At 47.3% G+C, this 26,165-nt stretch overlaps 1 protein-coding gene across 2 annotated transcripts in view; it reads right to left on the bottom strand.

Annotated features, from left to right (window-relative positions):
- PDZRN4 (PDZ domain containing ring finger 4) overlaps positions 1-25,578 on the bottom strand; it is a 334,033-nt gene extending 308,455 nt beyond the window's left edge. For both annotated transcript variants that reach the window (XM_063927315.1, XM_063927316.1), the window contains exon 1: positions 25,336-25,578. In XM_063927315.1, coding sequence (XP_063783385.1) covers positions 25,336-25,404 — 69 coding nt within the window. In that variant the 5' untranslated portion in view covers positions 25,405-25,578. The remainder of the gene's footprint in view (positions 1-25,335) is intronic.
- Between the last annotated feature and the right edge of the window lie 587 nt (positions 25,579-26,165).

The following is a 26,165-nucleotide window of genomic DNA, read 5'->3' as shown; positions in this document are numbered from 1 at the left end:
CCACTAGGGTCGCTTATCTTACTCACACAGCTACCTCATTGCGCCTCTTTTTTTCTTTGCATCATGTGCTGTTTGGGGAGTGTTTTTTGGAAGGGCCATCCTGCGTGACACTGCAGTGCCACTCCTAGATGGGCCAGGTGTTTGTGTCGGCCACTAGGGTCGCTTAGCTTAGTCATCCAGCGACCTCGTTGCAAATTTTAGGACTAAAAATAATATTGTGAGGTGTGAGGTATTCAGAATAGACTGAAAATGAGTGGAAATTATGGTTTTTGAGGTTAATAATACTTTGGGATCAAAATTACCCCCAAATTCTATGATTTAAGCTGTTTTTTAGTGTTTTTTAAAAAAAACACCCGAATCCAAAACACACCCGAATCCGACAAAAAAAATTGAGGTTTTGCCAAAACGCGGTCGAACCCAAAACACGGCCGCGGAACCGAACCCAAAACCAAAACACAAAACCCGAAAAATTTCAAGTGCACATCTCTAGTTTCAACTTTAAAAGTAGTCTGCTGTCTCCTAGTGCGGTGTTCATTCTTCTGTACTAGCCGGCTGTCTCTTCACTGATACATTACAGGGAGGAGGTGTGGCTGTGGTCCAGGGATATCCCAACAGGCTTAGCATGGCCATGCCTTCTCCCAGTAATGCATCAGTGAAGAGACAGCCGGCTAGTATAGAAGAAAGGGGGACCCACCGCACCCTGCGACAGCAGACTACTTTTAAAGGTGAAGCCACCCACGTAGATGCAGAAGTATGCGTTCCCCCACGCTGTGGGGGGTATGTGGTTGCAGGAGAGGAGACTGTAGCAGAGGTGCCAAAATGAAATCCTAACTTCTTCTCTCCCAGCCTGAAATCATTCTGGTACCCCTGTGTTTGGGCCACGGCACCTGCAGCTGTCCAAATGAGTAGCTGCAGGTGTCGGGACGGTCAGTGCAACTGACCCTTCATACATTGCCCTGCATATCGGCGTGCTAGCTTATAGATACCAATGCCAATATAGACAGGGGCACATAGTGCCCCTGCCAGTTCTCTGCAGTAATATATGTGGAGAAGCGTATCAGCACACATAACGTGCGCTGATTCCGCTTCTCCCACGTATCATCAGTACATACATCTACCCCATAGAGCACCATGTCATCTAATACTCCCCCAAAAAAATCAGATTTGGTATTGACCAATTTGAAAATAATTAGGGGGGACATGTACTAACACTGATAAAAGTGGAGAAGTGAGCCAGTGGAGAAGTTGCCCATGGCAACCAATCAGCTGCTTTGTATACATTTATAGTATGCAAATGATAAATTTTACGTCACTGCTGATTGGTTGCCGTGGGCAACTTCTCCACTGGCTCACTTCTCCACTCTTTTCATTGCTTAGTACATCTCCCCCTTAGACCAAATTATAACTCTTAAGACCAATATTACACATAATTTGAAGCATGACAGATATCTTCATCTCTATTTACAAATTATTTATATTAAATAAGAATACTCATAATGAGGTGTAGGGTGAACAAATGACGCATACAATAAGTATAGTATAACTATGAGTATTTTATTTAACCTTCAAGCTTGTGAAAGTACAGTACTACTTGAAAGTAAGATAATTAATTGGCAACCACTGGTAATCATCACACATCAGATTGGCTTCTCCTGAAACAGTTTGAAACTTTTTGGACGCACCACATAGTGTCAGTGATACCATCTGCTCACCTATTCTAGACTTCATACACACAATTATCAGCTGGAGAACACACTGCCCATCTAACAGAAAGGGTCAGTCATTCTGTCCTTGATCATTTCAACCCAATCTTTTTTCAGTCAGGCAGAGTGCTCTCCACCGACATCATGCTGCCAGCAGCATGCAGCAGCAAGGCAAAGTGGAACATACAGTACTTATAGAAGCATATTCCACACAAGTTCAGCAGTCACCATTACTGCTTTTTATGGCATTTTCAATTTATTTCCGTCTTCTGACTAGCTAAGAGCTAGTACTTTCACCCACTGCCAGTAATGCATCCTGTATCTAGCATTATATTGCTTTATCAATTCTTGTTTAAAAGCCTCTTCTCTTTTAATTGTAACATTGGATTTTATGTCTTTCCACAGATGCATCTATTATTCAGCACGTGAATGTCTTGGTAGTTCCATAAAGCACTCGGTGTTCCAGTAGCATAAACTTTAGGACATCCTAACAGCAATTGCAATACATCAACTAATATAATATTTTTACTTTTTTTAAGTCATATTTTAAGAGGTTAGAAGTTTGTGTTATTTGTGAAGCAATCAGTGTATTGCTGCGTTTAGTCAATAAATACATTAAACTGTTTGTGACCTTTCCTGGTAATGCATACATATAACACACACCTTAAATATTGATCCTCTACTAAAATCTTTTAAAGATACATTATGATAGCAATTATTTCTGCCCACATATTGAAAATGTTTATCAACATGTAGAAAGTATCTATCTAAATCATACATCTGTACATATAGGATTTTCAAAATAAATACTGGGAATCTGAAATGTTTGGGACTAGAAGTATTTTGGATATCAGATTTTTCTGTATTTTGGAACAGTGCTTAAAGTGGTCCTGGAGAGACGGTGGAACTCACCACCCCCACACACCCACCCCATCCCTAAAGGCATTGTGCTCGTCATAGGCATGCACCACAAAAAAGGGGCATGGTCTCAAAACAGAAAGGGGCGTGGTCACCAAACTTGACCACAGCAGTAGCATCCCTTATACAATGCCCTCAGTAGTAGTGCCCTTTATGCAATGCCCATAGTATTGGTGCCCCTTATAAAGTTTCCCCAGTAGTAGTGCCCCTTATGTCCCCAGGAGTGATGCTCCTTATTAAGTGCCCCCTATGCAATGTCCTCATTAGTAGTGCCCCCAGTAGATATGCCCCCAGTGGTAATGCCCCGTGTAGTATTGCCTCCCGTAGTAATGCCCCTGTAGTTAAGCCCCCTGTAGAGATGCCCCCTGTAGTTATGACCCAGTACAGATGATCCCAGTACAGAGTACAGATGCCCTCAGTACAGCTGCCCCCTGTAGAGCTGCTACTTGTAGTTATGACCCAGTACAGATGACCCCAGTACAGAGTACAGATGCCCTCAGTACAGCTGCCCCCTGTAGAGCTGCCCCTTGTAGTTATGACCCAGTACAGATGCCCCCAGTACAGAGTACAGATGCCCTCAGTACAGCTGCCCCCTGTAGAGCTGCCCCTTGTAGAGCTGACCTCAGTACAGATGCCCCCAGTAGAGCTACCCCCTGTACAGATGCCCCCTGTAGTTATGCCCCCCGTATAGATGCCCCCTGTAGGTATGCCCCAGTATAGATGCCCCCAGTAGAAGCTGCCCCTAGTAGAAGCTGCCCCCAGTACAACTGTCCCCTGTAGTTATGCCCCCAACAGTTATGCCCCAGTATAGATGCCCCCAGTACAGATGCCTGCAGTAGAAGCTGCCCCAGTATAGATGCCCCCAGTATAGTTGCCCGCAGTAGTTATGCCCCAGTATAGATGCCCTCAGTAGAAGCTGCCCAGAGTAGAATCTGCCCCCAGTACAGTTGGCCCCTGTAGTTATGCCCCCAGTAGTTATTCCCCAGTATAGATGCCCCCAGTAGAAGTTGCCCCCAGTACAGTTGCTCCAATTACAGTTGCCCCCAGTAGAAGATGCCCCCTAGTAGCGCGCTTCTCACACACACACACACACAAAACAATACTCACCAGCCCCGCTCCTACTTCCGGATCACTGACCTCCGCCTGGCCGCCCGCTCCTTGGATCTATGGGAGAGACGTCATAACGTCTCTCCCATAGCGCCGCACAGCCACACACACGGAGCTCAGGAGTGAGCTCCGGCTGCCGTTGAGGGGAAGGTGCCATCACCCACTTGTAACAGAACCTCAGTGGGCACCCAGCATCCCCATGCTGCTCCGGGCTCACATTCTGGGTTAGGTGAGCCGAAGGAGGTGGAACTGCGTTCCGTCTCCAATTGGAACTGACGGAACGCAGTTCAGCCCCGTTCCGGCTCACTTTAACCTCTGTTCTGTAATATTTGCTTGCCAAAATGAGATATCTTAGGGATGGGACCCAAGTATAAAAATCAAATGCATTTATGTTTCATATACACCTTATACAGATATCTTGAAAGTAATTTTACACAATATTTTGTAATAATTTGTGGATAAAACAAAGTTTGTGTACACTGACTCGTCAGAAACAAAGGTGTCAGCATCTCAGTTGTACACAAAAAAAATGGATTTCAAAATATAGGAGACTCAATTTGTACTGCACATAATGGGTGCAATGGATTAAAAAAAAACACAAAGGTGCAATGGTTAAAACATACTTGCCTCCTTTGCTTTTTTTTCTCTCCAGCAGATGCCCAGAGAGGAGATGCAGGTGGGTGGCAATGGGGACGGGGCCTGGTTAGTTGTGCCATTAAGACCCTATCCCCCCATGGGTACATTTTCACGACTGGTACACATTTGCATAGCTGGCTGGGCCAAAATGATGTATTTTCACAGAAACGTTTCACTAGGCCTTGCCTACTTCTCGAGCCCAACGGGATTCCCTATATTAATCTCCCCATTCTGCCCACTTCACTAGGAAGTGGGCGGGAAGCGGGAGGAGTACCCATTCTTCCCGGGCTGCAAGGGACTAACCAAAAAATTGTATCTCTCCTGCAGGATATGGGAGAGTAGGCAAGTATGGATTAAAACCTGACAACAACCATTCAGACACCTGCTTTCATTTTCTATCTTACTGAAGATTTATGAAACCACTCACTGATAGTCTGCATGCAGTGGTGGATCCATAAAAACTGACAAGGGGATACTATAATCAGGTTGTGTGTGTAAGGGGGTGGTGCAGAGAGAGGGTGAGGCTAAGTCTGTGAGGTTTTGGATATGTGTCTGCTGTGAATATAGGGCTGGTCTGTATTTACTATTATGCCTTGGCAGCCCAATGAGGTACTGGATGAAAGTTGTGATAATCCAATACAGAATACCTGACCACGCTGTCCTAGTGCAAATACCTGATTCTTCTTTTTTAGATAGGGCATCCTATCCTAAAAGGATGTTGTAGCGAAAGAGAGAAAAGGAAATTGGTGCAAAAGAAAAAGGTACTGGCTGGGCCCCACACAGAGCCACAAGGCGTGTCATACTGATATTCACAATGCTATACAGCGTACAGAGCATCCCAGTGACCACAATACAGTACATACAACATATCATGACTGCCATACTGCACAGATAGCAAACCAGTGACCACCAAACCACACTGACAGCATCCCAGTGACTGCCATACTGCATCATCCCAGTGCACAGACAGCATCGTTGTGACTGCTATATTGCACCAACAGCATCCCTATTACTGCCAAACTGTAGAGACAGTATACCAGTAAATGCCTTATCACACTGACAGCATCCCAGTGACCGCCATACTGCAGCATCTCAGTGCATAGACAACATCATAGTGACAACTATATTGCACCAACAGCATCCCCATTACAGCCAAATTGCACAGACAGTATACCAGTGACAGCCTTACCACACTGACAGCATCCCAGTGACCGCCATACTGCAGCATCCCAGTGCATAGACAACATCATAGTGACTACCATATTGCACCAACAGCATCCCCATTACAGCCAAATTGCACAGACAGTATAAAAGTGACAGCCTTACCACACTGACAGCATCCGAAGGTTGCCCATTTTGCACAGACCTCATCCCACTGACCACCATACTGCTGACAAAATCAGTTAATATTTCTTCATACATAGACACGAGAGTCAAATGTTGAGACATGTACCATGAAGTGCTGCCGGTAATGGGAGAGAGGGCGGGACATACACAGTGGGGAAAGTCTGAGAGGAGGAGAGTGTCATAGTGATCTGTGGCACATACAGGAAGTGTATGACTGCCAGCAGCTTGCTAAAAAAACAAAAATCTCCTTAAAACCACAGAAGGGAGCATACACATGTACAGAGTGGCCCACCCATGCTGATAGTACTGATGTGAACTGCTTCTTATACAGAATCATAGACAGTCTGGGAATCATAAGGCGCTTAATTCACTATTGCCGGTGGTGTCCCGTGTATTGCTGGAAGCAGTACACCAGGTAGATCACCTGTGGGTACTGTAGACTGGAAGTCGGGAGAGCTCTGTCTCCTTTCCTACAGTATGGGTCTGTAGAGGTGCAAAGACTGGACAGGCTGGTGGAGATGAAGAAAGAATAGGCTTGCAGAGGCAAGTGCTGAAGTACTGCATTTTAAAATAGAAAGCATTTTATAGGAATAACAAAATAAGTTTACAATACATTTTACTACATTTTCTATTCAGAATGTAGTGGGTGGAAACACTTTGGAATAAGAAGCAGCAGGTGGACTGTTGTTTTTTGTTTGCGTTGTGGCAATGTTATATTGATACACTGCCACTCACAACTAAAACAGAGCTTGCACCAAACCACCTGGTATCTTACCAGTGTTGCATTACAAGATCTGGAGCGGTTTTAGATGGAGGCAAGCAGGGTGGCCGTCTGGGGCACTGCGGCCTGAGGGCACGACCACAGTCACCCCACAGGTGCCCGCCCGCACCCTGCACACCAACTGCAGCAGTCGCCATGGGCCGTGCATGCGCCAGCTGCGGCCAACACCAAGGAGGGAGACAGATGCTAGAGGTCCTTCTTGACCTTTAGCATCTAGAGGACAGTAAGGAGACATACGCCAGAGATCAAGTAGAACCTCTAGCATTGGAAAGCTCTGGAAATGCTGGCGGCGGGAGAAATTAATCTTCTCCAATGCACATGCCCGACAACATGCATAAGCCCCCTGGCAATGAGTTAAAACCCCTGGCAACGAGCATGAGACGACTGGCAATGAGCATAAAAACCCCTGGCAACCAACAGCGAACCCTTGACAACAAGCAGTGCACCCAGGGCATGAAATCCCTGACAATGAGTATGAAACCCTTGGCAATGAGCAGTTAATTTAAAAGTAATTAGAAGCCTTACCGTGGGGCATAATTTGTACGGGACATTATTGTGTGTGGAGCATAAAATGGTATCAGGGGCATAACTGTATGTGGGATAATGTATGGCATAATATGTAATGAGTATCACGGTGTGTGGCATAATGTGTAATGGGCATTATGGTGTGTGACATAATGTGTAATGGGCATTACGGTGTGTCGCATAATGTGTAATGGACATTCAGGTTTGTTGCACAATATGTATGGGCATTATGGTGTATGGCATAACGTGTAATAGGCATTACAGTGTGTGGCATAAGTTGTAATAGGCGTTACAGTGTGTGGCATAACATGTAATGGGCGTTACGGTGTGTGGTATAATGTGGAATGGGCATTAAGATGTGTTGTATAATGTGTAATGGGCATTACATTGTGTAGAGTAATGTGTAATGGGCATTACAGTGTGTGGCATAATGTGTAAGGGGCTTTACTATAAGGAGGAAAAATGACAAATAATGTAAAGGGCATGAATCAGGGTTTTTTTTTCTCCCTGTGTCTGTTTTTCCTGTGTTGTATAAGGGGCTCTACCTGGCATAATGTGTATAAGGGGCACTACCGTGTGGTGTTATGTGACTGACGGACACCGTGCGGTGTAATGTTAATTGATACTATTCTGTGGCCACGTCCTTTCCTCATGAACCCCTAGTTTTGCTGTGTGCTTTTTGGCATGCACTAACCGTGTTTTGAATGTGGGGGCACCAAAGGAAACATTTGCCCTGAGCGACACAAGGTCTAAAACTGGCCCTGTACAGTATCCCTCTGTCCACTTGTAATGGTTGGTTCTCCATTGGCTAGTGCCTCCCTCCCGGATTGTTTAGCCAAACCATCTGATAGTATTTATGGATATTTTATTTTATGTAAGCGTATTCCAACCTTGGTTGTCTCTGATATATGTTTTTTATATTTCACTTATATATCACTTGTGTTTAACATAGTACTACCAGATTGTCTGGGTTGGTCAGAAACCTTACTGTATTCATGTTTATTCTGTTCCATAATTGGATTTGTACAACTTAATTGTCTTGTATCGTGATTATTATGTGAAGTAATGCCTCAATTAAGGTTTTATATACAGTATACTGTGTAAATATATATATATATATATATATATATATATATATAAAACCAGCAATCTCTAGCAAGTAGCGGCACTCGGAGACTGACACATAAATACTTAGAAAATACTGTGTTTTAATCCATAATGGTTAACAAAACCATCCCAGGATGGTTTTGTTCACCATTATGGATTAAAACACAGTATTTTCTAAGTATTTATGTGCCAGTCTCCGAGTGCCGCTGCTTGCTAGGGATTGCTGGTTATGTGACGGTTTCCAGAAGGCACCGGAGCTCTATATACTGGGAAGGGTGAGTGCCAATCCGATGCTGGATAGATATATATATATATATAGATATATATATATATATATATAGATATATATATATATATATATATAACTGAACTGCATCAAACTCAATGATACTCAACTCAACTCTCATACCTGCAACCACACCCAAAGCATGCTTGGTAATAAAATCTGCAGCCACTGGGCATGTGCAGCAGCTCAATCTGACCTCTATACTGTATGTAAAGGCCGCTGGCCAGGCTGTGGGGAAGGAAGGGTGGGCTTCTGAGCAACTGGAAAGTATGAGAGTTGAGTTGAGTATCATTGGGCAAAGGCATGATTTATATAAATAATACATTATTAATAAAATAAAGAAAATTAAAATAAAGAAAACAGTGGCTTGTTGATAATACAATATAGTCAATTTGGAAAGCATGTTTAGAAAAATGTTTAGTAAACTTAATTTAAATAATACTTCATAGTTGCAAAGTACCAATTGCTCATGTCACAAAACACATTAATGAGTTTAAAATGGAAATATTTCATGGGAATGTTAATTGTTGCTTTTTAACAACATGCTCCTAGTTTTTGGGTTTGGAGATAAACCTTAAAAAACACTTGTTGGATAGAGTAAGTTATTAATTTAAAGTCAAATGTAATACTTCTTATAGGACAAATCTTTATTACTTTTTACTTTTGATTTTTCACTGAAAAAAATAATGCTTGATTAAGTTGACTTTATGTGCTCAATAGTCCATAAGAATAATGAGAACTGGTGACTGCCTTGATGCATGTGTCATTACTGTATATGTAAGTGTTGCTAAAACAAAAAATAATATATTTTTCCACTAAATGCCAATAGAAGGTGCTTAATGGAAAAGATAGAGGGGCAAATTTATTAAGCCTGGTGAAGTGATAAAGTAAACGGAGTACCAGCCAGTCAGTGCCTAACTGTCATTTTTCAAACCCAGCCTGTGACATGGCAGTTAGGAGCTGATTGGCTGGCACTTTATCACCTTCCACTTGATCACTTCACCGGACTTAATAAATCTGCCCCAGAGTGAGATCTGATCTTACCTCAGAGGTGAAAAAAGTTCTTTCAAGGAAAAAAAAAAGTGGTGTTCCTGTGCTCCCTCTTGTGCTCCATGCTGTGCTGCCTCTTATGCTCCCTACTGTGCTCCCTCCTGTGCTCGTTCCTGTCTCACTCCTCTGCTAATTCCTGTGCTCTCCCGTGCTCCTTCCAATGCTCTCTCCTCTGCTCATTCCTGTGCTCCATGCTGTGCTTCCTATTGTGCTTCATCCTGTGCTCCTACCTGTGCTCATCTGAGTTCATTTCTGTGCTTCCTCCTGTGCACTTCTGTGCTCCTTTTAGTGTTCCCTCCTCTGCTCATTCCTGTGCTCCCTCCTGTGCTCCATGCTGCGCTGTCTCTGATGCTTCCTATTGTGCTCCCTCCTGTGCTCGGGCTCATTCCTATGCTTCCTCCTGTACTCTCCTGTTCTCCTTCCAGGGCTCATTCCTGTGCTCCCTCCTCTGTTCAGTCCTATGCTCTCCTGTGCTCCTTCCTCTGTTCAGTCCTATGCTCTCCTGTGCTCCCTCCTCTGTTCAGTCCTATGCTCTCCTGCGCTCCCTCCTCTGTTCAGTCCTATGCTCTCCTGTGCTCCCTCCTCTGATCAGTCCTATGCTCTCCTGCGCTCCCTCCTCTGTTCAGTCCTATGCTCTCCTGCGCTCCCTCCTCTGTTTAGTCCTATGCTCTCCTATGCCACCTCCTCTGTTCAGTCCTATACTCTCCTGCGCCCCCTCCTCTGTTCAGTCCTATGATCTCCTGCGCTCCCTCCTCTGTTCAGTCCTATGCTCTCCTGCGCTCCCTCCTCTGTTCAGTCCTATGCTCTCCTGCGCTCCCTCCTCTGTTCAGTCCTATGCTCTCCTGCACTCCCTCCTCTGTTCAGTCCTATGCTCTCCTGCGCTCCCTCCTCTGTTCAGTCCTATGCTCTCCTGCGCTCCCTCCTCTGTTCAGTCCTATGATCTCCTGCGCTCCCTCCTCTGTTCAGTCCTATGCTCTCCTGCGCTCCCTCCTCTGTTCAGTCCTATGCTCTCCTGCGCTCCCTCCTCTGTTCAGTCCTATGATCTCCTGCGCTCCCTCCTCTGTTCAGTCCTATGCTCTCCTGTGCTCCCTCCTCTGTTCAGTCCTATGATCTCCTGTGCCCCCTCCTCTGTTCAGTCCTATACTCTCCTGCGCTCCCTCCTCTGTTCAGTCCTATGCTCTCCTGCACTCCCTCCTCTGTTCAGTCCTATGCTCTCCTGCGCTCCCTCCTCTGTTCAGTCCTATGCTCTTCTGCGCTCCCTCCTCTGTTCAGTCCTATGATCTCCTGCGCTCCCTCCTCTGTTCAGTCCTATGCTCTCCTGCGCTCCCTCCTCTGTTCAGTCCTATGCTCTCCTGCGCTCCCTCCTCTGTTCAGTCCTATGCTCTCCTGTGCTCCCTCCTCTGTTTAGTCCTATGCTCTCCTGCGCTCCCTCCTCTGTTCAGTCCTATGCTCTCCTGCACTCCCTCCTCTGTTCAGTCCTATGCTCTCCTGCGCTCCCTCCTCTGTTCAGTCCTATGCTCTCCTGCACTCCCTCCTCTGTTCAGTCCTATGCTCTCCTGCGCCCCCTCCTCTGTTCAGTCCTATGCTCTCCTGCGCTCCCTCCTCTGTTCAGTCCTATGATCTCCTGCGCTCCCTCCTCTGTTCAGTCCTATGCTCTCCTGCGCCCCCTACTCTGTTCAGTCCTATGATCTCCTGTGCCCCCTCCTCTGTTCAGTCCTATGATCTCCTGCGCTCCCTCCTCTGTTCAGTCCTATGCTCTCCTGCGCTCCCTCCTCTGTTCAGTCCTATGCTCTCCTGCACTCCCTCCTCTGTTCAGTCCTATGTTCTCCTGTGCCACCTCCTCTGTTCAGTCCTATGCTCTCCTGTGCTCCCTCCTCTGTTCAGTCCTATGATCTCCTGCGCTCCCTCCTCTGTTCAGTCCTATGCTCTCCTGCGCTCCCTCCTCTGTTCAGTCCTATGCTCTCCTGTGCTCCCTCCTCTGTTCAGTCCTATGCTCTCCTGCGCTCCCTCCTCTGTTCAGTCCTATGCTCTCCTGCGCTCCCTCCTCTGTTCAGTCCTATGCTCTCCTGCGCTCCCTCCTCTGTTCAGTCCTATGCTCTCCTGCGCTCCCTCCTCTGTTCAGTCCTATGCTCTCCTGCACTCCCTCCTCTGTTCAGTCCTATGCTCTCCTGTGCCACCTCCTCTGTTCAGTCCTATGCTCTCCTGTGCTCCCTCCTCTGTTCAGTCCTATGATCTCCTGCGCTCCCTCCTCTGTTCAGTCCTATGCTCTCCTGCGCTCCCTCCTCTGTTCAGTCCTATGCTCTCCTGCGCTCCCTCCTCTGTTCAGTCCTATGCTCTCCTGCGCTCCCTCCTCTGTTCAGTCCTATGATCTCCTGCGCTCCCTCCTCTGTTCAGTCCTATGCTCTCCTGCGCTCCCTCCTCTGTTCAGTCCTATGCTCTCCTGCGCTCCCTCCTCTGTTCAGTACTATGATCTCCTGCGCTCCCTCCTCTGTTCAGTCCTATGCTCTCCTGTGCTCCCTCCTCTGTCCAGTCCTATGATCTCCTGTGCCCCCTCCTCTGTTCAGTCCTATACTCTCCTGCGCTCCCTCCTCTGTTCAGTCCTATGCTCTCCTGCACTCCCTCCTCTGTTCAGTCCTATGCTCTCCTGCGCTCCCTCCTCTGTTCAGTCCTATGCTCTCCTGCGCTCCCTCCTCTGTTCAGTCCTATGCTCTCCTGCGCTCCCTCCTCTGTTCAGTCCTATGCTCTCCTGTGCTCCCTCCTCTGTTTAGTCCTATGCTCTCCTGCGCTCCCTCCTCTGTTCAGTCCTATGCTCTCCTGCGCTCCCTCCTCTGTTCAGTCCTATGCTCTCCTGCGCTCCCTCCTCTGTTCAGTCCTATGCTCTCCTGCACTCCCTCCTCTGTTCAGTCCTATGCTCTCCTGCGCCCCCTCCTCTGTTCAGTCCTATGCTCTCCTGCGCTCCCTCCTCTGTTCAGTCCTATGATCTCCTGCGCTCCCTCCTCTGTTCAGTCCTATGCTCTCCTGCGCCCCCTACTCTCTTCAGTCCTATGATCTCCTGTGCCCCCTCCTCTGTTCAGTCCTATGCTCTCCTGCGCTTCCTCCTCTGTTCAGTTCTATGCTCTCCTGTGCTCCCTCCTCTGTTCTGTCCTATGCTCTCCTGTGCTCCCTCCTCTGTTCAGTCCTATGATCTCCTGTGCTCCCTCCTCTGTTCAGTCCTACGCTCTCCTGTGCTCCCTCCTCTGTTCAGTCCTATGCTCTCCTGTGCTCCCTCCTCTGTTCAGTGCTATGCTCTCCTGCGCTCCCTCCTCTGTTCAGTCCTATGCTCTCCTGTGCTCCCTCCTCTGATCAGTCCTGTGCTCTCCTGCGCTCCCTCCTCTGTTCAGTCCTATGCTCTCCTGTGCTCCCTCCTCTGTTTAGTCCTATGCTCTCCTGTGCCACCTCCTCTGTTCAGTCCTATACTCTCCTGCGCCCCCTCCTCTGTTCAGTCCTATGATCTCCTGCGCTCCCTCCTCTGTTCAGTCCTATGCTCTCCTGCGCTCCCTCCTCTGTTCAGTCCTATGCTCTCCTGCACTCCCTCCTCTGTTCAGTCCTATGCTCTCCTGTGCCACCTCCTCTGTTCAGTCCTATGCTCTCCTGTGCTCCCTCCTCTGTTCAGTCCTATGATCTCCTGCGCTCCCTCCTCTGTTCAGTCCTATGCTCTCCTGCGCTCCCTCCTCTGTTCAGTCCTATGCTCTCCTGTGCTCCCTCCTCTGTTCAGTCCTATGCTCTCCTGCGCTCCCTCCTCTGTTCAGTCCTATGCTCTCCTGCGCTCCCTCCTCTGTTCAGTCCTATGCTCTCCTGCGCTCCCTCCTCTGTTCAGTCCTATGCTCTCCTGCGCTCCCTCCTCTGTTCAGTCCTATGCTCTCCTGCACTCCCTCCTCTGTTCAGTCCTATGCTCTCCTGTGCCACCTCCTCTGTTCAGTCCTATGCTCTCCTGTGCTCCCTCCTCTGTTCAGTCCTATGATCTCCTGCGCTCCCTCCTCTGTTCAGTCCTATGCTCTCCTGCGCTCCCTCCTCTGTTCAGTCCTATGCTCTCCTGCGCTCCCTCCTCTGTTCAGTCCTATGCTCTCCTGCGCTCCCTCCTCTGTTCAGTCCTATGATCTCCTGCGCTCCCTCCTCTGTTCAGTCCTATGCTCTCCTGCGCTCCCTCCTCTGTTCAGTCCTATGCTCTCCTGCGCTCCCTCCTCTGTTCAGTCCTATGATCTCCTGCGCTCCCTCCTCTGTTCAGTCCTATGCTCTCCTGTGCTCCCTCCTCTGTTCAGTCCTATGATCTCCTGTGCCCCCTCCTCTGTTCAGTCCTATACTCTCCTGCGCTCCCTCCTCTGTTCAGTCCTATGCTCTCCTGCACTCCCTCCTCTGTTCAGTCCTATGCTCTCCTGCGCTACCTCCTCTGTTCAGTCCTATGCTCTCCTGCGCTCCCTCCTCTGTTCAGTCCTATGATCTCCTGCGCTCCCTCCTCTGTTCAGTCCTATGCTCTCCTGCGCTCCCTCCTCTGTTCAGTCCTATGCTCTCCTGTGCTCCCTCCTCTGTTTAGTCCTATGCTCTCCTGCGCTCCCTCCTCTGTTCAGTCCTATGCTCTCCTGCGCTCCCTCCTCTGTTCAGTCCTATGCTCTCCTGCGCTCCCTCCTCTGTTCAGTCCTATGCTCTCCTGCACTCCCTCCTCTGTTCAGTCCTATGCTCTCCTGCGCCCCCTCCTCTGTTCAGTCCTATGCTCTCCTGCGCTCCCTCCTCTATTCAGTCCTATGATCTCCTGCGCTCCCTCCTCTGTTCAGCCCTATGCTCTCCTGCGCCCCCTACTCTGTTCAGTCCTATGATCTCCTGTGCCCCCTCCTCTGTTCAGTCCTATGCTCTCCTGCGCTTCCTCCTCTGTTCAGTTCTATGCTCTCCTGTGCTCCCTCCTCTGTTCTGTCCTATGCTCTCCTGTGCTCCCTCCTCTGTTCAGTCCTATGATCTCCTGTGCTCCCTCCTCTGTTCAGTCCTACGCTCTCCTGTGTCCCTCCTCTGTTCAGTCCTATGCTCTCCTGTGCTCCCTCCTCTGTTCAGTGCTATGCTCTCCTGCGCTCCCTCCTCTGTTCAGTCCTATGCTCTCCTGTGCTCCCTCCTCTGATCAGTCCTATGCTCTCCTGCGCTCCCTCCTCTGTTCAGTCCTATGCTCTCCTGTGCTCCCTCCTCTGTTTAGTCCTATGCTCTCCTGTGCCACCTCCTCTGTTCAGTCCTATACTCTCCTGCGCCCCCTCCTCTGTTCAGTCCTATGATCTCCTGCGCTCCCTCCTCTGTTCAGTCCTATGCTCTCCTGCGCTCCCTCCTCTGTTCAGTCCTATGCTCTCCTGCACTCCCTCCTCTGTTCAGTCCTATGCTCTCCTGTGCCACCTCCTCTGTTCAGTCCTATGCTCTCCTGTGCTCCCTCCTCTGTTCAGTCCTATGATCTCCTGCGCTCCCTCCTCTGTTCAGTCCTATGCTCTCCTGCGCTCCCTCCTCTGTTCAGTCCTATGCTCTCCTGTGCTCCCTCCTCTGTTCAGTCCTATGCTCTCCTGCGCTCCCTCCTCTGTTCAGTCCTATGCTCTCCTGCGCTCCCTCCTCTGTTCAGTCCTATGCTCTCCTGCGCTCCCTCCTCTGTTCAGTCCTATGCTCTCCTGCACTCCCTCCTCTGTTCAGTCCTATGCTCTCCTGTGCCACCTCCTCTGTTCAGTCCTATGCTCTCCTGTGCTCCCTCCTCTGTTCAGTCCTATGATCTCCTGCGCTCCCTCCTCTGTTCAGTCCTATGCTCTCCTGCGCTCCCTCCTCTGTTCAGTCCTATGCTCTCCTGCACTCCCTCCTCTGTTCAGTCCTATGCTCTCCTGCGCTCCCTCCTCTATTCAGTCCTATGCTCTCCTGCGCTCCCTCCTCTGTTCAGTCCTATGCTCTCCTGCGCCCCCTACTCTGTTCAGTCCTATGATCTCCTGCGCCCCCTCCTCTGTTCAGTCCTATACTCTCCTGCGCCCCCTCCTCTGTTCAGTCCTATGATCTCCTGCGCTCCCTCCTCTGTTCAGTCCTATGCTCTCCTGCGCTCCCTCCTCTGTTCAGTCCTATGCTCTCCTGCACTCCCTCCTCTGTTCAGTCCTATGCTCTCCTGTGCCCCCTCCTCTGTTCAGTCCTATGCTCTCCTGCGCTCCCTCCTCTGTTCAGTCCTATGATCTCCTGCGCTCCCTCCTCTGTTCAGTCCTATGCTCTCCTGCACCCCCTACTCTGTTCAGTCCTATGATCTCCTGTGCCCCCTCCTCTGTTCAGTCCTATGCTCTCCTGCGCTTCCTCCTCTGTTCAGTCCTATGCTCTCCTGCGCTTCCTCCTCTGTTCAGTTCTATGCTCTCCTGTGCTCCCTCCTCTGTTCTGTCCTATGCTCTCCTGTGCTCCCTCCTCTGTTCAGTCCTATGATCTCCTGTGCTCCCTCCTCTGTTCAGTCCTACGCTCTCCTGTGCTCCCTCCTCTGTTCAGTCCTATGCTCTCCTGTGCTCCCTCCTCTGTTCAGTGCTATGCTCTCCTGTGCTCCCTCCTCTGTTCAGTCCTATGCTCTCCTGTGCCACCTCCTCTGTTCAGTCCTATGCTCTCCTGCGCTCCCTCCTCTGTTCAGTCCTATGCTCTCCTGTGCTCCCTCCTCTGTTTAGTCCTATGCTCTCCTGTGCCACCTCCTCTGTTCAGTCCTATACTCTCCTGCGCCCCCTCCTCTGTTCAGTCCTATGATCTCCTGCGCTCCCTCCTCTGTTCAGTCCTATGCTCTCCTGCGCTCCCTCCTCTGTTCAGTCCTATGCTCTCCTGCACTCCCTCCTCTGTTCAGTCCTATGCTCTCCTGTGCCACCTCCTCTGTTCAGTCCTATGCTCTCCTGTGCTCCCTCCTCTGTTCAGTCCTATGATCTCCTGCGCTCCCTCCTCTGTTCAGTCCTATGCTCTCCTGCGCTCCCTCCTCTGTTCAGTCCTATGCTCTCCTGTGCTCCCTCCTCTGTTCAGTCCTATGCTCTCCTGCGCTCCCTCCTCTGTTCAGTCCTATGCTCTCCTGCGCTCCCTCCTCTGTTCAGTCCTATGCTCTCCTGCGCTCCCTCCTCTGTTCAGTCCTATGCTCTCCTGCGCTCCCTCCTCTGTTCAGTCCTATGCTCTCCTGCACTCCCTCCTCTGTTCAGTCCTATGCTCTCCTGTGCCACCTCCTCTGTTCAGTCCTATGCTCTCCTGTGCTCCCTCCTCTGTTCAGTCCTATGATCTCCTGCGCTCCCTCCTCTGTTCAGTCCTATGCTCTCCTGCGCTCCCTCCTCTGTTCAGTCCTATGCTCTCCTGCACTCCCTCCTCTTATTCAGTCCTATGCTCTCCTGCGCTCCCTCCTCTGTTCAGTCCTATGCTCTCCTGCGCTCCCTTCTCTGTTCAGTCCTATGCTCTCCTGCGCCCCCTACTCTGTTCAGTCCTATGATCTCCTGTGCCCCCTCCTCTGTTCAGTCCTATACTCTCCTGCGCCCCCTCCTCTGTTCAGTCCTATGATCTCCTGCGCTCCCTCCTCTGTTCAGTCCTATGCTCTCCTGCGCTCCCTCCTCTGTTCAGTCCTATGCTCTCCTGCACTCCCTCCTCTGTTCTGTCCTATGCTCTCCTGTGCCCCCTCCTCTGTTCAGTCCTATGCTCTCCTGCGCTCCCTCCTCTGTTCAGTCCTATGATCTCCTGCGCTCCCTCCTCTGTTCAGTCCTATGCTCTCCTGCGCCCCCTACTCTGTTCAGTCCTATGATCTCCTGTGCCCCCTCCTCTGTTCAGACCTATGCTCTCCTGCGCTTCCTCCTCTGTTCAGTCCTATGCTCTCCTGCGCTTCCTCCTCTGTTCAGTTCTATGCTCTCCTGTGCTCCCTCCTCTGTTCTGTCCTATGCTCTCCTGTGCTCCCTCCTCTGTTCAGTCCTATGATCTCCTGTGCTCCCTCCTCTGTTCAGTCCTACGCTCTCCTGTGCTCCCTCCTCTGTTCAGTCCTATGCTCTCCTGTGCTCCCTCCTCTGTTCAGTGCTATGCTCGCCTGTGCTCCCTCCTCTGTTCAGTCCTATGCTCTCCTGTGCCACCTCCTCTGTTCAGTCCTATGCTCTCCTGCGCTCCCTCCTCTGTTCAGTCCTATGCTCTCCTGTGCTCCCTCCTGTGCTCATTAATTTTCTTCCTCCTCTGCTCATTCCTGTGCTTATTCCTGTGCTCCTTCTTGTGCTCCCTCCTCTGGTTATTAATGTGCTCCCACTACCACTCATGCATGTGCTCCTTCTAGCGCTCACTCCTCTGCTCATTCCTAAGCTTATTCCTGTGCTCCTCTCTGTACTTTCTCCTGTGCTCATTCCTGTACTTCTTTCTGGTCCCCTCCTGTGCTCTCCCCTGTGCTTTCTCCTGTGCTCATCAGTGCTGGAAATTCAGCTAGGGTACACAGAGGCAACAACTTCATTTGCCCCTACCGCCATAGTCAGGAGGTGAAGTCCGGGTGTGGCCTGAGACATTTGCACAGCACAAACTATGCAACTGTCTACATTAGGGGTGGGCAACATGCGGCCCGCGGGCCGCATCGATCGTGCCTGGCCCGCTGTGCCCCACCAGAGTGCAATGACAAGAGGCCCGACAGGCCACTTGTCGTTGCACTGCTCTCAAATGCGGCGCCGCTGAGGAAATCCCGGTCACGTCACAGGGTCAGCTGACTGGGATTTCCTCTGTTATCATGCGCACGCTGGGCGGCACGGGGGACCGGCACTGCAGTGAGCAGGAGCGGCGGCTGAGAAGCGGCGGCCAGTGAGGAGAAGAAGCGGCGGGCAGCAAGCGGGAGCAGGAGAGGCCACATCAGCAGTGACTCCAGGCAGCAGCAGCACGGATAATCGGACAGTGGGGATCGTCTGCCACTGTGACAAACAGGTACACCCCCTGTCCAGCCAGCCCCTGGATCAGCGCTTAAGCTGGCATATAGGTTTAGGGGTGGGGAGGCAGCGGAGTTAAAAACTGCAATATGGGTTTAGGGGAGGGGGGAAAGGGGGGTAGGGACCGTCTGCCTTAATGTGTAAAAAGGGGACGCTGTCTGCCATAATATGTAAAAAAGTGGGACTCTGGCTGTCTGCCGTAATGTGTAAAAAGGGGGATGCTGTCTGCCATAATATGTAAAAAAGTGGGACGCTGTCTGCTGTAATGTGTAAAAAGGGGACGCTGTCTGCCGTAATGTGTAAAAAGGGGATGCTGTCTGATGTAATGTGTAAAAAGGGGACGCTGTCTGCCGTAATGTGTAAAAAGGGGACGCTGTCTGCCGTAATGTGTAAAAACGGGGGCACTGTCTGCTGTAATGTGTAAAAAGGGGGACGATGTCTGCCGTAATGTGTAAAAAGGGGGCGGTCTGCCGTAATGTGTAAAAAGGGGATGCTGTCTGCCTTAATGTGTAAAAAGGGGGACGCTATCTGCCGTAATGTGTAAAAAGAGCACGCTGTCTGCCGTAATGTGTAAAAAGGGGACTCTGTTTGCCGTAATGTGTAAAAAGGGGGACGCTGTCTGCCGTGATGTGTAAAAAAGGGCACACTGTCTGCCGTAATGTGTATAAAGGGGGACGCTGTCTGCCGAAATGTGTAAAAAAGCGCACGCTGTCTGTTGTAATGTGTAAAATGGGGACTCTTTTTGAGTATTTTGTGTGTGGCCCTCGAATATTCGGTGGAAGTGTTAAGCGGCCCCCTGGTCTACATTGTGTTCTTATCCCACCATCCTCCCATGTCTGTGCCTCAATTATCACCCCCCACTCCCAAAATTCCCACCCCCAACACCTGGCACCTGGAGGCCAACACTACCACTACCAACATGATAAATTAGGCTGAAACCCAACAATTTGGAAATATCAGATGACTCCTGTATATCGTTGATCATTTTTTAAAATATAAATGACCATATTACATGATGACATGGGCAGAAAATAGGATAAGTTAGCAGAATTTTAAAAAACAATGGTAATATTTTATTCAAGAGCATTCTTCAAAAATAAGCAAATCTGCCATGCCTTCCAAGCATAAAAAGGTATACTGTATGTCTATTTAAGAGTGCTATCTGTGTATCCACCACAAGGTACAATCAAGCACTGGCAGTCAGCAAATAACAAAGGAAGTAGGCTGCTTAAAAATATAATTCATAGTCACATATTATTCCTCATCATAGATTCTCAAATCATAGATACTTGTCATTCGTCTTTTGTTGGTTAAACTGTTACAGTGACAGAATATCCACTAAATTACAAACCTGTAGATTACTTCATTGCTTATAGTGAAAATCATTATGTCTATTTTCTCTGAAATTGTCATTTTCTCTAAATATGATGTGCTTACATTATTTATCAAGGGGCTATCCATTTTTAGGCAACCCAGCTCTTCATGGTCTTCGACCTCACACCATCAGATGGGTGTGATACCTGCCGGCATCCCGACCGCCAGCAGTAGAACCATGGTCAGACTGGCCCACAGGGGTACCAGGGAAACCACCGGTAGGCCCCACTACCTGAGTGCCCACTCCTTCCTCTAGGGATCCGGTTCCAAACTGTGCACTTGTATTATACATGGTAGATATGTTGCATTACACTGCAGTAGACTATTGTGTATTTCAAGCCTCTGTAGGCTGGCCACACCCTTAAGTATGGGTCCCTATCACTGCATTCCCCCGGTGGGCCCTTCATGCCTCATGCCCCAGTCCGACACTGAGTAGAACTAGTCTTCGCAACTGGATGGATTGAGAGCTGCCATGACACATAAAGTAATAGACCAAGGGTTACGGGGAAAGGGGAGGGACTTGAGAACTGGTACAGAAACCCAGAGATAAGTGATGCAGGTTCATTATGGAAAATGTATATCCCATTTGGGTTTTAAAGAAATTCCGTCAGTAAAATAAGAAGGATTTACTTCTCTTTTCTCTTTAATTGGCACATAAACTGCAAATTATCTCTCAAATTCAGATAATGGGGCTGATTTTGAGTTGGAAGCAAAGCAGAAAAAAAAGCAAGTAACTGTGCACCTGTGCAAACCATGCAGAACTACAAGGGGTGCAAATAAATTTATTATTTATTTATTTATATTTTCATGCTGGGTAAATACAACACTGGCCGCTTTTGTATGTAGCCCCAAAAACTGAGAAGAATAATTTTTACAGATAGCTGATGTTCATGCAAGTGATCCAATGCTACGTCTATGGACACATCAGCAGGTCACACAAGCACGCAAGAGGGAGTCTATTTACTCGAGATGCCTCCTTCTGATTTTGCATATTTTCTGTAAGAACTGCCTCCATTTCTGAATCAAGAGCTTAGTAAGCAGTCAACAGCAAGATAGCGCAAAAATACTGAAGAAGCTGCTGAACATGTCTGTGATAAACTATTATTTAACGGAAGATAATATGGTGAAATAAACTTTTTTTTTCCTTATGCGCCCTACACACTGGGCGATTACACTGCAAGATATGAACGATCTCGTTCGTTAATGAGTGAGATAACATTCATATCTGTCAGTGTGGAGGCACCAGCGATGAACGATGCGCGGCCCCGCACTCGTTCATCGCTGGTGCCCTGTCGCTTGTGCATGCAGGCCAATATGGACGAGATCGTCCATATTTGCCTGCACGTCTACGGAGCAAGGTGACGGGGGGAGTGAAGAAACTGCACTCCCCCCGTCACTGCCCCCCTCCGCCGCTGGGTCGCTCGTCGGCCGTATCGATGGTCGGGCAGCTCAGCGGCACATTGCCGAGTCTGTAGGGCCCATTAGTCTTCCCCTTAATCTAAGTCACGGGACTTCAACCTGTGGACCTCCAGCTGCTGTGAAACTACACATCCCAGCATGTCCTGCCACAGTTTTTCTATTAAGGTGTGCTAAAACTAAGGCAGGACATGCTGGAATGTGTGGTTCCACAGCAGCTGGAGAGTAGCAGGTTGAAGACCCATGATCTAAATTTTCAGAAGCAAAATATAAAAATGAATGGAAAAGCTAAAAAAAAGACAAAACTGTAAATTATTCTGCATTATTTTCTCTCTATATGTTTATACATCTCCCACCATGTGCCTTTCCTTCTCTTATTTACACTATCTTAAACTCCACACTCCCTTTGATAGCACCTAACTGCTGGCATTTCCATACTTGTCCTATATTGTCTTGTACTGTAAGTGCTGTTTTCTTGTTCTGCTTATATGTTTATGTACTCTGTAATGGGCACTGCTGAAACCTTGTGGCACCATATAAATAAAGGATGATAATAATAATAATAATAATAATAATAATAATATTTATAGATTTATAAATCTACAATTGAAAATAATACCCTATAACGGTTTAGAAGTCATGACACCCAATGAACAGTTACTGGCTAAACTTGAATGGATTATACATCACCACTTGCTAGCAAGACATTGCAAAGTAGCAGCTGTGAGTTGCCCATTTTGTGAGAAGCATAATGTTAATTTGTGGTGAAACTGTTCCAAGTGAAGGCAAATTCCTAAAGCTACTAAGACAATTTAAATACCAATACTTTTACTCTGTACTATTCCTTTAAGTGATATTCAGTATGAAAAACATAGGCTTTACTAAAGTTAAAATGGGAAAGTGAGATCTGCAAGTTTTTTTATTAAAATATGTATTCATTAAGGATAAATCCCAGCAGAAGACGGGCAAAATACATTACAAAAGAAAATTACACACAACTGGTGATTGCTCTCTGCAATTATCTCTGCTAAATGTCCAAGGTGAACTCTTCTAATCAAAACATTACCTGCCAAGAAATGTTCTTCTCATCAGTAATCATTTGCTAATTAATGTATCACGCATCCATAACCCCCTTCAGCTCTCCCTCAGATTGTAGATAATGCAACTTTTATGTACTACCCAGACAGACCACGTACAGTGCACATAGTGTGGATGATAAACCTGCTCTGGCACTAAGGCTTACACTTTGGCAAATGTATTCTTGATTAGCCATCCTGGCTGGTTGACATTTCTTTCATTCACAGCCCAATTCAGTCTATGCCAACCTATGTGTCTTGCCAAAGAAAGAAACTCTTTAATCACCAGGACATGGAAAAAAAATATCAATGGTTCACACACATCCTCTTTGTATTTACCAATATTTTAGTTAAATAGCATATATACAGAATAGAGATTTATAGTGACCCTACTCCATGTTACTGTTGTGACAGAAGTAACATTATCTGATGTCACACAGTTAGGTGATGTGAGTGACAAATACTGTATAGCAGCCTATGTTAGACAGCTCACAGGATGGGCTGGCATTCTGTATGGTCTCTCTTCCATGCTCATGCTATTGGTAACACTGGGGTGTATTGTTACAGACAACAATACATTGGAAACAGTATTTTGTAGTTTCACATTGTGAGTGTAATGACTTTAATATGGCACAGAAAATAAAGCCATGTCTGCACTGCCACTGCACATTATTTTGTTGAGGAGGCATCTTCCAGGTTTATTCAGAGCTGTTCTTGCAGTTCCAGCTGCGCTTCTAAATAAAGAGCCTGAATGATGAGAGAAGCTGTCCTGGGGAACAAAGCACAGGTCACCGCTATGGGTGATACCTGGAGCATCAGAGGAATTCTATAGAAGTGATATGATACTGAGAGTTGACCCTCTTTATGCCAAATATGACAGATGCAGGTAGGAACTATATCTGTAAGTACAAATCATTTGATTGCAGTATACAAGGATCTTCATAAATGCAGTCGTTTCATGTACACACAATGATTCATCTATTCACGCTTTGGAACTAAATGAAACCATGTTGGGGTTTCTTTGCCTCTCAGCCAACAGTAAAATGTGTTTTTCCAATAAAGATATATAATTAAGTGTGAAATAGAAGCTCACACCTACCAGGTCACATTTTTCCATATCTTACCCACATCTGGGCACAAAGGAAGATACAAACTCCTGAATGAGCATCTCCTTGCCTCCAGCAACGCTCTGATCTATCACAGGCTGGAAGATAGAAGCTGCTACATTGGTTGCATAGTGGCTTTTACTTGTTACTTTATTCTTTCCAGCTACTATTGATTCCTTATTGTTGCAGTATCTGTAGCTTTTAACTTTTTTGTCTTTATAAGTAGTAAGAGCAAATGGTGATCCCTGTGTTACAGCATACATTACAGTACAGCAGGTATCAGTTAACCCATACGTAGCCGGCTACAATGACAAGTACTAAGTAAATGTCAGTAATTAGGAGATGCGCTCTTTAAAATCCTAGAGGACTGAAACAAGGTTGTGATCTCGGAATTACAGGTCCGTAAAATGAAAGAGATCTGATCCAGACTTGTGGTCGTGCTTGGACAGCTTTATCCATTGCCACCCATCAGATCTGTGTCACCCCACTGGACAGGATGTTTCACCGACAGGTGCGATTCTCTAACCAGGCTGTATAGTGTAATAGTGTCACATAGGGTTCTCATTGCGGAATATATGTGAGCACTCCGCATCCAGACTAGACGGAGGATTTCTATCAGTGCTGAGATTCAGAAGGTGTCACATGCACATTATGCTCCTGATATTTAATCCTTATCAGTGACATTAAAGTAACAATGCAGAGTGCGGGCAGGAGGCGGAGGGCACCCGTATTACACTGAGAAATCGCTCACATTTTCCCAGGGATTAAACTTTATCAGAGAAGCAGCAGCGTAAAGGCCAAGCACTGTCTCATCTGTCTGCAATGGTCGCAGGTCCCCTTTATTTATTGGATGCACTACACCTATTCAAAGGGTCGTTTTCTATGTGTATTATTAGATGAATGTATTTACGCCTATGCTGGTTACATATGGAATAACTAGTCTGCCCCTGATTCAGCTTGCTCTTGAATCATACTGTACAGTACAATCTAAAATAAACACAAGTATGATACATGGAAAACCTGCTGACATACACAGGGCACACAGGATCATTCACATGCCCACATGCCCACGAGTTAAGGCTATCATGTGAAAGATGATATCATTATAATTTCAGACATTAGGGGAAGTGTTCCACCTACAGACGACTCGAACAGCTGACAGCTTATATGAGAGAAAGAGAGAGAGAGAGAGAGAGAGAGAGAGAGAGAGAGACTATGATTTCTAAACTTATCAGGTCAATATATGAATGTGAAACAGTGGTACTGCCCCCAGCAGTGTTTAACAATGTGAATCTTCCTTTTGCTTTCACCAATGATAGAGACTCATTTTGGGGTTTCATTAATGCACAAGATCCAAGATGATTTCAGAAATGGGATAATGAGGGTCTGATCACATTACCATGAAAATGTAAATGAACACTGCAACAGCTCCACCATGTACACGGTCCACTCTGCGATTGTGAAATGAGTGGCATGGGGAGAGTAAAGAGGCCAGTGCCCTGCCAGTGCTCCGGCCATGGGCAAACAGCGCTCCTGAGTGTGTCCTCCCCAATGATGCTTCTTATATTGCTGCAGCAACAACAATTTCTCAGGTACACAACAATCTAATACAGAAGCAAAAAGGGCAGAATTTGTGCTTCCAGTGTTTATTGTGCAAGTATATCCAACTATATAGAAACAGAGGACATAAAGCTGAGGCATTACGGAGATACTGATTTCAATGAGCAAAATCACTTGACATTTATACACATTGTAATATAACATTAGTTATTGCCAACACAAACTCTCAAAGTTCAAAATATGTTCTTAAGCTATAAAACATACTGTTATCCATTCTTAAACACTGAAAAAGTTACACCCGATTACTGTAGCAACAAAGTAGAGAAATAACCAGGGCAGAGAAAGTTACAAGTTGGCAATGCATTGCCCTAACAGCAGAAAGCCTTGCTACTGTAGAATAAACTGAGAGCACTGGACCCACTCACCTGTGAAACTTCATACAGCAGTTTGTAGTGTTCCTCTCGCTTCTGGAAAGAGCACAGATTGCAACCCATTGTAATTTACTGCGAAAAGTTTCTAATTCCTTTTGATCTGGATTAGGAAATCTTTGCCAGGGAATCACCCTCCCGACTTGGTTACTGCTGTTCATCAGTCTCTGCAGCAAATACACACAGACACACCACTGGTAGCTGCAAGCGTGGACCAACGTATTGCAGCATGCTCCTCTTGCCTTGCTCTAAATGTATCTTACATTCCCGTATTCACACACTGTTAGGACTCCGGCAACACCCCCCAGTGCCTCATCACTGCACATGACTACACAGATCCCTGCTCATGAATATTAACACAAGATCATGGATTATTTATGACAGCCCATGTTAATAGGTAGGAGTGTCATAGCTGCTGCTGGTAACAGAAGAATATTCACTAATTAAGAAGCAAATAGAGTGTGATTAAACAAAATGCACTTGTGTCAATGTATATACAACGTTTCACACCGGGATCATACAGAACGTTATAGGAGGTGGAATGTACAGTATGTATGCTGTTCTAGAGAATAATGTAGGGTTATTAATATGGGTGCAGTCCAGTAGTTTAAATGTCCCAGGACAAGCAGGTGCATTATACTGTACAATGCATGCTACAGACCATGTGTTACAATTATAACTCAATTTCATTTTCTTATGTGATGTTTCAGTATTGCACTGTTACTTAAAGTATGTTTTGTGAAAACATACGTTTAGAAAGGCTGGTATGTACTGTATGCAATAATATATTATTTATTGTCATTTTAACAACATTATAGAAAATAGGG

Source organism: Pseudophryne corroboree, chromosome 6 (assembly GCF_028390025.1).
Source record: "Pseudophryne corroboree isolate aPseCor3 chromosome 6, aPseCor3.hap2, whole genome shotgun sequence".
NCBI lineage: Eukaryota > Metazoa > Chordata > Amphibia > Anura > Myobatrachidae > Pseudophryne > Pseudophryne corroboree.
Note: the sequence above shows the minus strand (reverse complement) of the source record. Positions and strands in the feature narration are given on the sequence as shown.